General features: G+C 39.7%; 1 protein-coding gene across 2 annotated transcripts in view; it reads right to left on the reverse strand.

Moving 5' to 3' along the window:
• Positions 1 to 13,225, reverse strand: part of LOC144607482 (breast cancer type 1 susceptibility protein homolog) — a 70,867-nt gene that overhangs the window by 21,518 nt on the left and 36,124 nt on the right. For both annotated transcript variants that reach the window (XM_078424356.1, XM_078424357.1), the window contains 4 exons: positions 9,563 to 9,743; positions 6,630 to 6,771; positions 5,138 to 5,319; positions 3,248 to 3,579 (listed from right to left, as the gene is read on the reverse strand). In XM_078424356.1, the coding sequence (XP_078280482.1) occupies positions 3,248 to 3,579; positions 5,138 to 5,319; positions 6,630 to 6,771; positions 9,563 to 9,743 (837 nt within the window). The remainder of the gene's footprint in view (positions 1 to 3,247; positions 3,580 to 5,137; positions 5,320 to 6,629; positions 6,772 to 9,562; positions 9,744 to 13,225) is intronic.

Consider the following 13,225-nt stretch of genomic DNA (forward strand, 5'->3'; position numbering starts at 1 on the left):
TCAACATGACGCCACACCAAGGTGAAGTGTACAATCTTCCCATAAAGTGTGAAGTTGGAAATATTAAATTAATGGGCTGCAAGCTCCAAAAACATGAAAAGCCGCACTCTTATCTGCTTTTCACCTGTTTAACTGCAATTTCAATGGTTCCAAAAGGGCCCGTGAATGTAGAACTTTACATAACTTGCAAATTTTGGAAAGGATCCGTTTCGCTCTTAGTGTGGACAAAAAATGAGGGGCAAAATAAATAAGTTATATGCTGTATAAGACAAAAAGAATAAATTGAGGAAAGATATTTTATCTCAGAAAACCACCAGGTTAAGAAACAGTTTCTTCCCAGTATTTATCAGGCTCTTGAACAGTACACAATACTAACCTCAGCAACTCTAATCTTCTATGGATTGTGTCTTTGGTTGCTCTGTGGACTTTGGTTGAGTACGATTATAGTTACCTGATGTTATGATTATTAATTTTTTGTATTTTTATTATTAGATATTATCTGTGTGTTACTGTGTTAATGGACCTGTTAAGCGACAGCAAATACGAATTTCACATTTGTTTGCACATATGGCAATTAAACACTCAAATTTTGAATTGTTTTTCCTACACTATGACTGGAGAACAATATATCTTTCTAATAGCCAATGGAAATGAAGCATTAATTCCCACCTGTACCTCAAACAGTTTATAATTATCAGTTTACAACCAGATATCTTTTTAGATGGTTTGGTTAGATGCTAGTAGTAAATCAAAAAACAGGATTGGATTTGGCAAAATAAGAGAATATTATTGGTTAAAATTAATTTCTATGCAGACACTTCTGCAAAATACACATATATTGCATTATAGGGCTACACAAAATTAAATTGGTTTCTCTCAGCAAAAGAATAAAGTTGTTTTTAATTTGGAAGCAGTTTCAACTTTAATTTTACTGCAATTTACTAAAATGGTGGGTTGCACATATTGTGCTTATGATGAGAGATACACTATCAAAAAAATAATCAAATTTCCTCGGGTCATGCAATTTAAACAGCAAATTTTGTTAAAGCTTGGTAAATGCCACAAGTCAATTATTAGTTCATTTTGTAGTTAATTTCATTGGAATATCTTCAACAATTGAGGATGATAACTGAGGAAATTGGTTTGCAGGAAACTGCTGAGCACAACAGTAACAATAAGCAGCTGGATTAACGGGACAGCAAAACTATTTCTAGGTTAAATGCTAACCATTAATTCGGGTTCTTCTTACGGCCAGGTTCATTATTTCATCTGTCAGTCAACACAAAGATTTGATCAAAAGGCAGCATTTGATTTATTGAAAGATACAGCATGGAAGTAGACCCTTTGGCCCACCAAGTCCACGCCGACCATTGATAACCCTTTCACACTATTTCTATGTTTTCCCACTTTCGCATCCACTCTCCCACATACTAAGGCCAATTTAATCTACAAACCCACACATCTTTAGGATGTGGGAGGAATCCAGAGCATCTGGAGATGACCCACGCGGTGAGGGGGAGAACGTATAAACTCCACATGGATCCAAGGCAGGATCAAACTCTACCTTCACGCCTAAAGCCCATAACCTGCGGTTATAGAACCTTCTACTCCGGGGAAAGAAATGTGTTCACCTTATCGTGTTCCTCGTGATGTTTTGCCTTTTGTGCCAATTTTAAAATTAAATGGAAGAGTAAACAAAGGTAGAAAAATTATTGACTTTGCTAATGAAACTGAATATCTAAAGCAGGAGTGTCAAACTCATTTTAGGTCACGGGCCAGAATCGGCAAAATGTGACTTCATGCGGGCCGGATCAGTTGTGCACGCGCGCGCGTGCTCCCACTGCTTTCATTGCCCTCGTTTTTTTCAACCTGCTCCCGTGTGTCTCAATCCCTGCTTTAACTACAAAGTGTTTCACTTTACGAATTTTGTTTCTTATGAAGAGGATTGCCTAGCAAACATTACTTTTATGATTGGTATCTAGGCCCTAGATAGTGGATGTTGAAATAATGTTTCCAGTAATAGGAGAGTCTAGGAACAGAGGTCACAGCATCAGAATAAAAGGTCATACATTCAAAATGGAGATGAGGAGGAATGGGTGGTGAATCTGTGGAATTCATTGCTACAGACAACGGTCCAAGACATTGGGTATTTTTGAGGCAGAGATTGATTGGTCTTGATTAGGTTGCAGGGAGAAAGAAGACAATAGAATGTGGTTGAGAGAGAAAATAGATCAGCCATGGTTGAATGGCAAAGTAGACTTGATGGGCTAAATGGCCTAATTCTGTTCCCCTGTCTTATAGTCTTCCTACGGTGTTTATGTTTTGCCCACAATGGGTTGGCTGGGTGGTGAACAGCCAACAGCAGATACTTGGCATGGTGAAAGAGGGTCTGTCCATCATCTCACCTGAAGGCCCCACTCCCCATCCTTCTCCTAATGTCTTTCTTCCTTCAACTCACACCATCTTCCCTTTCATGTCCTTCTCTACCCTCACCTGCCCTCTCCCTTTCCTCAACCTCTCATCCCCACTCCCCTCCCTTACTTCATCCTCTTTCCTTACCTCGTTCCTAAATCCCCTCCCTTCCCTCATCCCTAAACACCATTCCTTCCCTCATCTGCTCCCCCTCCCCTTCCTTTACCACCACCTTCTCCCTTCTCTTCCCTATTCCCACATAACTACCAGCACGTCTTCACATCCCACCTAACCTTAACCCAAACCCAGAGCCCCCAACCTGGAGAGCAGCTCAGATTTTGGATCGCTGGCTGCGGCCCCATTCACAGTGCGGCGACTTCCCAACAGGTCCCTATTCACGCACTCACCTGGGTCTCAGGTACATGGTGGTGGTCTCTGTGGCGGCAGACCAGACACTTCCTGGTGTCCACAACAACGCTAAGACTCCCCACCTTCCCCAGCGCCGGCCCCTTCCCGCCCGCGTTACCGCATGGCCGGATATGGGCTTAGCTTCCACTCACCCCCTGGAGCTGGGGAGTGAGGAGGTGACAGCTGCAGATCGGACTTGCATTTTCCTTCTGCGCAAAATTCATATTTCCTGCGAGTTTAAGCGGTCATGTAGCTCACTTTCTGTGTATAATCTAACAGCGCTGGCTTTTCCCCAAAACATATCGCAGGCCAGATTGGATCCCATTGCGGGCCGGAAGCGGCCCGTTAGTTTGACACCTCTGATCTAAATTGCTTGGATTAATTCACCTTATACATAACTATTAAAATGATTTTAATTTAAGCTTACACTTTCACGTCTGTTCAACCCCGAGGCCACAAAGGACATTTTTCTGTGAAATATCATAAGGTTGCTCATGGTGTTTGAAATTTTGTTGAAAACAGGAGAAGAAGCACGAGAAGGACAAATCGGCTTGAAGCTTTCGGCTATTGGCTGACTGCTGGTTTTCTCTTCTTGGGATTGTGGCAGACTCAGACTGCCAGTTGTCCCTGGTTTATGTTCAAATGCCATCCTGGGAGACCGAATGGAAGTCCTTTCTGCTAGTACCAGGCCACAGTCCTCCTTTCCTTGACTGCCCAATTTCTGAATCAGCGTAATGTCTTGCAATAACATTGCATTACCTGTATCAAGAATAAACACATTGTTGACAATGTTTTAAGACACAAGCAGGATTTGGACATTTTTCAAATATCAATGCTCCTTCGAGGAAAGCTACAGTAAGGCAAGATTGGGCAATAAATGCTTAAGTGCAATTTTTTGTATTTTAAGAAAGATGGACAAATCAAACCAACAGCACCTAAAAAGATTCGAGCGACAAAATCGATTCACATACTGTAAACCATTTTCCAAAGGGTCTCGACCCGAAATGTCACCCATTCCTTCTCTCCAGAGATGCTGCCTGTCCCGCTGAGTTACTCCAGCATTTCGTGTAAACCATTTTTCACTATTAGTCTGAACTCTTATTTTTTTTAAAAGAGTCTATTGGATTTTGCAGAATAATGGTGTAACATTTTTGAAAATCCCCTTAATTTTGTAGAACAATGCAAGAAATATTGCAGAGAAGTTGAGAAATGCAAAGGTGAATTGAATTAATCGTCAAAGCTGGGCAAGAGAATCACTTTATTTGAGTAAATACTGCAATTAAATGACCGCTGCCAACAGTGAGCAGCAGTAAACAAGCCATTTACTGGCTTTTAGCTTTACCTGTGCTCAGATTTCAATATTCACTTACTGTTTTAACAGGATGGAGCACACTGCACTTGAATTGGACTTGGAATATAAGAGGAGTTCCTGAGACATTTCATCTTGAAGATCCTGCCAAGACTAAATATTATTTTCCTAGAAATTTAATATACATATTTTGCAGTAAACTTTGTTCTACTCTATCAATCTTTGAAATCACAAATGAAAAAGCATCTTTGTAATGAGGACATTGCTTGTGCATTTTCTGGTTTAGAGGGGGATTGCCAGGAAAAAAAGTACAAAGAGAACGGTGGAAGGTGTGCAGAAAGGTTATGTGGGTTAATGTCTGTCAAGAAAACCTGAGCTCTCTCAGACCCAATGCTTTTTTTTGGCTATATGTACCAATACCTCAAAAGTTAAACATTATTTTGTTTTCTGGCAGCATGACATGTATGTTCATCAATGGTAAGTACTGGCACTCTTTAGTCTTCAGAAAAAAATAGTACTGGTCAGAACTATCCTTATAGATCCCACCCAATGCCAACCAGCACAATCCACACATTCAGTGGAAGTGGATGATTGAAGGCCATATTCGATAATCCACAAAAATCGCTGCAAATCTCTTCTCTCCCCCCCCCCCCCCCCCCAGAACCGAGTATCAAATCCAGTTTTCCATTTTCACAAGCATAGCCATCTTCAAATTATGACAATCAGTGAATGGGTCCGCTAGATCCGACTGAAAGCAGATATTTATCAGCCTCATCTCACTGGCATAGCACCCCTTATTGCCTGAGTTCGTCCTTTGCTCAAAATACCTACATATTCAGGCCAACTTAAAATTTGCAGCACAGATATTCTTGTAAATTAGAACAATTATACTATTAGTTCACTTAGTTGCATTCCCATGCAGAACCTTTGTAGGTTACACCAAATGATCAATGGTAGCTGCGCTGAATGTAGTTTTGCACGTGGTTTGTCTTTTAATGTGTGAAATACCTTCATTCTCCAAGTCAGCTTTTTCTTTCTTTTCTTTTATTCTTTCTGCACTTGAAGGCTCTTTCATTTTCCCTTGCCTTGATTTAGAAACTGCTTTAGATTGGAATTGATGAAGCAAGCCATTCGCTTCTTGAAAGTTTTCTGCTATTTGTCCAATTTTCAAATCCATTAAAGGTTTAGGGCTATTGTAGAAGAAAAAGAAAGAAAGAAAGTTAACAGTAACTGGAATCCACAAGTTTGTACAGCCAAAATTAATACCAGATAATGCTCTTATATATCCACGGAACAAAAAGTGAATATGAAAAGAACTTCAAGCTTTTCTCTTTAGAAACCAAAATGTATTCAAAGAAATATATGCAATACTACAGCCAATTGAATGACAAGAATATCACAAAGTGCTACTACTTGCAACATTAACAGCAAGATCAAGGACAATCACAAGGAGACAACAGAGCTATCATCCAATTAATAACAATCCCACATATTAAATTCTGTCATAATACTGTATTTGCTGTGCAAATTTAGCTTTTTATTGTTTTGAAATATTATAACATTCCATTTAAAAAAATGTCACGCTACAAACCACCATTTGAAGCAACCCGCTATAAACAGTTCAAACAATATTTAATCAAACCTCGGTCAGACAGCAACCAGCCCACTATTAAACTGTATGCTTAAATTATTAAGAAACAAATTTGTCAACATGTGGTGGTGCACAGTAATCATCTAAACTTTCAGGATTGGTCTGCATATGACAGAAAAAAGTTTATGGTTGTTACTTGAAAACCAAATCAATATCTCTGAAGCAAATACTCCCACATTGGTTATGATTTGATCTATTTGAAACCATACTAAGTTTGAAAATGGATATGTAGAAAAAAAAGAACTGCAGTTGTTGGTTTACCCAGGAAAGACACACAATGCTGGAGTAACAGCAGGTGAGTCAGCATCCCAAGAGAACATGGATAGGTGACGTTTCGGGTCTAGACAGTTCTTCATTCTATTTTAATTACACAAGATATGATTGTAAAAATCATGTGGGAGTAGATTTAAGGCGAGAGGAGAAAAATTTAACAGGAACCCGAGGAGCATTTTTTTTCACACATAAGATGGTGGGTATATGAAATGAACTGCCAGAGGTGGTGGTTGTGGTAGATACAATGACATTTCAAAGACACTTGGACAGGTAAATGGATAGGAAAGGTTGGGAGGAATATGGACCAAATACTGGCAGGTGGGACTAGCTTAGGTGGGATATCTTGGTCAGCATGGACAAGTTGGACTGAAGGGCCAGTCTCTGTGTTCTATGACTATGATTGACTAGTATTGGAAAAGGGTAGAGTTCAGCAACAGTTTGTGGTGTGGAGATGGTTGGGATGATGGGAAATGGGAATAATAATCACTTCAAACATTTCAAATTCACCACCCACGTGTTGTTTCTTTAATTAGGAATTTAGTCATTATTTTACAATTTTGGAAGTTGGAACCTTACCATTCAGTCTCCTCTTTGTTCACGTGTGTAAAGGTTATGCTTGTGTTTAGCTGTGGTTGAGGTCCTAAGCCCTCAGTTGCTGGAAGACATTTTGATTTGTTTTGCAAAATCTCAGCATCCCCCAGGGGAAAGGCAGCAGTAACTGTTAACATAAGAAACAATGGGTTTGCAGTTATATATTTTTCCCTACATGTGCAAGTTACAACATGGAAGCGGATCTCTGAGCCTAATGTGCTGACGTTTGTTATAGCTTTAAACAATGCTGCAATTTTGGATTTGCTTGAAATTGTTTTCAAAAATTAAACATGGAAGAGTACCGCACAGGGACCAGCCCTTTGGCCCTGTGTCTGCGCCAAACAGGATGCGAAGGTAATCTGATCTCATCTGCCTGCAAATTGGTCCTGTCCTGCAACCGAATCTCCGATGAAATACAATCCATAAATGCTGCAATTGGATTATGACAAATTGAATGACAAATCTGAAAAACGAACTCAAGTGCTTCCCCTGCCATCCATTTCAGCATTTCGTAGTTGCTCTTTAGTATACAGCCTCCACTAGAACTTGGTGCCTTTACACATCAACAGCTTCTTGCCAAGATTTTTCTTTGTCGGAGATGAAAGTGGTGCAGGGAGGTGTGGCAACATCAATGGAAAGATTAGGAATGCTAGAGGGTTTGGATCCTCATCAGAACCTTGGTACCATAAGAAAAACACAACAGGAGACAATCTTCCGGCAACAGACTTCAATTAAAGACAACGCTTAAGAAACAATACACTGATAAACTTAGGGGTGACTTCAGAGAAGTCATTTTACTGGTAAGAGTTGGAGAAACTGGATGGAACTTTATTTTGTAAACAAAATATAACAAGATAATTAAATCACACATTTGTGGATTTGGACCCCATAAACCCATGGTTACCTACTCCAGAACAACAGCAGTGTCAAAAACCATATACACAACTATCCATTTGTTTAATTTATTTGATTCTAGATGTAATTTAACTGGCATTACAAAAGTGTAAATGTATTAAGTATCTTCACTTATTGAGCAACGGGTGGCACTATTTGCATGAGGAAACGATACTTTGTGCAATAGTAGAATCTAAAAGACTGTCAGGCAAGAACAGGAGCTTGCTTGGTAGTAACGCACTTGTGATTGAAAACCATGCAGCCACTTGCTGAGGCACACACTCAAATAATGTTCACTAGGCAAGGTACTGGAGGGAGAATAGCAGCAATAGAGCCATATCCAGTGAGCTGTCAACACTCTACAACAGAGAGGGAGAAAGTACACAATAAGTAGATCAAGTGGCTTAATTCACTGTGCATAGATGCAAATAGTGCAAGCTGAACAATGGCAATAGATCACACACATGAAAGTTGATTGTTGGGGTACGGAGAACATTCTTCCTGCTGTATAAGGGGTGTCAGTAACACGTGCAGGAGCTTTGATCTGCTATAATTGTGCCATTCTGGGGATAGACCTGACTAGACTAGTCTGCCATTTAATAAGATTCTGACAGACCCGGTACCTAGAGTCCATGTCATGCCCAATCCTCACTACTCCCCTTGTCCTAAACTCTATTATCAACCTTAAATATACTCAGTGAATGAATATGTACAGCCCTCTGGAACAGAGATGTTAAACACTTTCTGTAAATACAAAGTCTCACGATTTCAATACAAGATGGCCAAGACCAAATCCTGAGAACATGCCTTCTTGTCATAAACTTGCCAGCAACATGAATTAGCTTCTGAGCATTGAATCTATCAATCCCTGTGAGAATCTTTTACATCACAGGAGGCAAAACAAAATTCTTCTGAATTCCCACGAATCACACTCAATATCTTTGTTTTAATCTATGGAAACATCATGGGCCTCACTACTATTCGATAAAACCGAAGCTCCAATCTGACTGTATCCTAGTTCCTCTCTAGCACATTGATTCTGCTAAAATCTAGGATGGCAACCTAACCTATGAAGTGACAGCTTTTGTATCAATTTTGTCTTTTAAAAAGCAAATCTCCCACTTTCCCATGCTCAATATTGTCTGCAATGTAGATAGCAGGTTAACTCTTCAAGGAACAGGCACATACAGAAAACGTGACTGCTTCAGATATGTAGGCAAATGCTGGGATGAGATTTAATGTCAAAACTGATACTTAGAGATTTCTTGCAATCATTCTGATATGTGCGTGCACACACTTTTTATTTTTACGCCAAATTCCCACAATAGTGTCAGGTTAAAGCCCAAGAAATTCAATTTTTAAACTGGTTGGTTAGTCTTGGTTTCAGTTTTGCTGAGTTGGCTGGAGCATTCATTAAAATGAATGGAACTTGGCATTGAGAACCTGCAGTTTAACTACAGAGCACAATGACTGAACTATGTTTAATTATAGGCTTAAATACTATTTTGTGGAGAATGATTTCAATTTAACCAGTGTCTAAGCATAATGAATGGTGCTTCATTCTATTACGCTTAACTTTTCCACTACAGTGCGCACGATTGCTTTTATCTTGAATGCACCTATTTAAAAAAAGAGTAAATTCAGCAGATTATACAAAGAATAATGACATACAAATAGACCTTCCTTGGTTTCAAATAAATCTTGGAAAGATGATTTTTCAAACCTGGACTTGATTGCGCTAGGTTATATAATAGGTGTTAAATTCACACCACACAAATTCCCCATGCCACCAAACAATTGTTTCGAAAAGGTCTCTGATAAATCAATCTACAGATTTTTCTTTTATTAAGGCTCCCAGAATGATTTTTTTTTTGTGTTACCCAATTTAATCCACAAGCCACTTTAATCAGTTAATATTCAACTTGTATAAATGTCAGAAATATAGGAACAAAAGCCAGTCGCGAATAAAAACTCTCAGCATCTGCCAACGTTTTAGAGTTTTATTTATGGTTTAAGAACTTTACCCTTTTCTATCAATGATCTGTTTGTTTTCTCTTGGTGTTGAAGGCTCCTTGGACAATCTTCTTGATGGTTCAATGAGAGCAAGTGTTCAGCATCGTGGCTTCCATGTTGATCCAGTACTGCCTCAAGGACAGCCATTTCACGCTCAAGTTTCTTTATGTTATCCTGCATTGCATGCTTTTGCTTTGGAAGGATGGGGTGAGGGTGAAACAAAAAAGTTAAATTGAAAAATGTATTACTCTTGCTTAAAAACACATGCCGAGCGCGAAATAAGTCAAATTTTAACGTTAAAACAATGAAAACATTGTGATTATATAGACACTATTCGTAAATGTTTTTTTCCCGTATAAACTCCATGTTTCTTCACTGCAAAATAATATTTTAAGCTCATTACCATAGCAATAATAGAAACTCTAATGTTCACCAAAAATTGGAATGATTAAGGTACAAATTGATAACATAAACATTACAAACATTAGACATGTCTATTTACAACATCAAGTTCATTTCTACTAAACAGTCACATACTAATTCAACCATGGGTTCTATCCAACTCAACATCAGAAAGGTGACATGCTGCAGGTCAAATTTCTCTGGGAAATTTCTCTTTCACTCTCCAAAAAAGGCAATTTTGCAATAATTCTTGGCCACATAGTGAACATAATAACTTATATTATTGAACCCTGACCAGTTACATTCCACAAACATTACAATGCTCCAGCTTCAGAAAGCATACTCCTCTCAGCATTAGATTACTTGTTTCTGTTCTGTTTATGCTAATTTATCTTGTTCTCTTCACCAGACACTTAAACAGCGTGAGAAATGGTTTGTTGCTTCAGATGACTGTTCTTGTATTCCATCCCACTGATCAGCTGCATGGAAAAACATTGCCTCCAATCCCTGACCTTGCTAGCACTCTGTTCTGCAATTTTGTAAATGGTGTGAGATAATTTAGATTATTCTGGCAACAAATTTCATCATTTTAATTTTATATTATTTATATGACAGCTTCTAAAGTTTTATGGCTAAAGATCCACTTTGGCAGCAAGAACAGGAAAGCAGAGTATTACCTGAATGGTGACCGATTGGGAGAAGGGGAGATGCAACGTGACCTGGGTGTCATGGTGCACCAGTCATTGAAAGCAAGCATGCAGGTGCAGCAGGCAGTGAAGAAAGCGAATGGTATGTTGGCATTCATAGCAAGAGGATTTGAGTTTAGGAGCAGGGAGGTTCTGCTGCAGTTGTACAGGGCCTTGGTGAGAATGCACCTGGAGTATTGTGTGCAGTTTTGGTCTCCTAACCTGAGGAAAGACGTTCTTGCCTTAGAGGGAGTACAGAGAAGGTTCACCAGATTAATCCCTGGGATGGCGGGACTTGCATATGAGGAAAGACTGGATAGACTGTGCTTGTACTCGCTGGAATTTAGAAGACTGAGGGGGGATCTTATAGAAACATATAAAATTCTTAAGGGGTTGGAGAGGCTAGATGCGGGAAGATTGTTCCCGATGTTGGGGGAGTCCAGAACCAGGGGTCACAGCTTAAGGATAAGGGGGAAGTCTTTTAGGACCGAGATGAGAAAACATTTCTTCACACAGAGAGTGGTGAGTCTGTGGAATTCTCTGCCGCAGAAGGTAGTTGAGGCCAGTTCATTGGCTATATTTAAGAGGGAGTTAGATGTGGCCCTTTTTGCTAAAGGGATCAGGGGGTATGGAGAGAAGGCAGGTACAGGCTACTGAGCTGGATGATCAGCCATGATCATATTAAATGGCGGTGCAGGCTCAAAGGGCCGAATGGCCTACTCCTGCACCTATTTTCTGTTTCTATGTTTCTATGATCCATCGGAAGCAAAAAAACAATTCCTGAAAACCCTCTATGAATATCAGCACAGAAATTCTCAACATATTTCACGAGGCACTGTTCCAGGAATGCTAAATGTGTACAGGCACAGCAATGCAGAAATATTCTGGTGAACTCGCTTGCACTACATCCTGCCTTGGATCACCTTGACAATAACAATTCCCATGTCAGGATGACAATTCATTGAAGGCCAAGCTGTAGGTAATGCCAGAATATTGTAAGAGCTCCTCCCTAGACTTCTGGATCTTGGCCTTATCTCATTTACCCCTTCCTCTAACACCATCAAAATGCTTTTTTACTCCTACTTCATAGAGAGGAAAGCAATCTCTGCAATCACCTTGCAATAACAAGTCCCACATTTGAACCTCCTCTGCAACGAGTTTAACCAGAATTCTCTTTCGGATTGTTTAAGTAACAAATCGGAAAGTACTGCCAATTGTAACGTTATAAACATACAAATATATATGCAGAATAACTGGAAACAAAAGTACTTAAATAATAGGGTAATCTTTGCACCCAACCATTGTTATCTGGTAGAATATATCAGGCTTTGATAACAGATCAATGTAAATCTAATTCTTAGTGTTTAACTGCAAAATATATGCAAGGAAGAAGTAAGATCAGTTAATTTTACACTTCCCTGCCTGTCCACCCGTCCTGAATTAATTGCAACAGGAGGGGCAATAATTGGGCCACTGCACCAGGTTACAGAAAGGGGGGGCAATTTGTAGAGCAATCAGTTGGTGTTTTACATGTCAGATTATTAACAGATGTATGCAGAGATTAATGTATGGTTCAATACAACCTCGAGCCAGACAGCCTGCTGGCATTCAGCATTCAGGAGCACTAGTGACTGGAGTGAGTTACCAGACACAGCCAGCAAGGAAACTAATTGGCTGAATCTCACCAAGTGCTGAGCAATGTGAAGCCTTGGACTTCAGTGCTTACAGAGATGAAGCCCAGTATTCAGTCCTAAAGTCTCCCTACATTTAGGCTGGGGTCAAGAGAAACCTTTCAGATCCTTCAACATTTGAAACCCCATTGATGTTAATGAAGGAACCCACATCCGCACATCAGGAGTTAAAAGATATGCCAGTTTTTTTAAAATAAAGTTACTTTTCTTTGGTTTAATAGTTTTTTTATTTAATTCATTCCCCCCCCCCCCCATCACTTCAAATTTTAAAAGTGTTTAAATGTCAGTAATAATTCATTAATAAGCTTCACTGCAAAGCATCATTCGTAATTGCCTTGGAGCCATTTTAGGGTGGATTTTGTAAACTAATCATCTGTGATTCAGCCTCTGTTCTGTCCACACCACTGGATCCAACAGCCTGAAGAGCTAATGAGATATGTGGCCAGATGTGCATGGTGCAAGCATCGATGACAATTCTGGGCAACAAGCACACCTCCACACAATCCTCCCAAGTATCTTCCAGTCAGCATAAAAACTAACATTGCAACAGTTCCGGACTTGAATGTTATCCACATCAATAACCCAATAGATTTTAAAATTTTAATTTATTAGATGTTACATCGCATTCTAATACATTTCCTAGTGAACCAGGTAAGTTTGAAGGGAGTGGGTCTGGGTCCCTGTGCATCTCTTTGCACCTGGATCCTTGATTTAGTCATCAACAGACCAGTCTGTTAGAATTGGCAAAAACACTTCTTCCTCAATAACAATCAATACAGGAGCACCTCATGACTGTGTGCTCAGCCTCTGCTTTACTCACTCTATACGCATGACTGTATAGCCGGACACAGTGCGAACGCCATCCTCAAGTTCGCCGACGACACCACCGTTGTTG

This window comes from Rhinoraja longicauda, chromosome 29 (assembly GCF_053455715.1).
Source record: "Rhinoraja longicauda isolate Sanriku21f chromosome 29, sRhiLon1.1, whole genome shotgun sequence".
Lineage (NCBI taxonomy): Eukaryota > Metazoa > Chordata > Chondrichthyes > Rajiformes > Arhynchobatidae > Rhinoraja > Rhinoraja longicauda.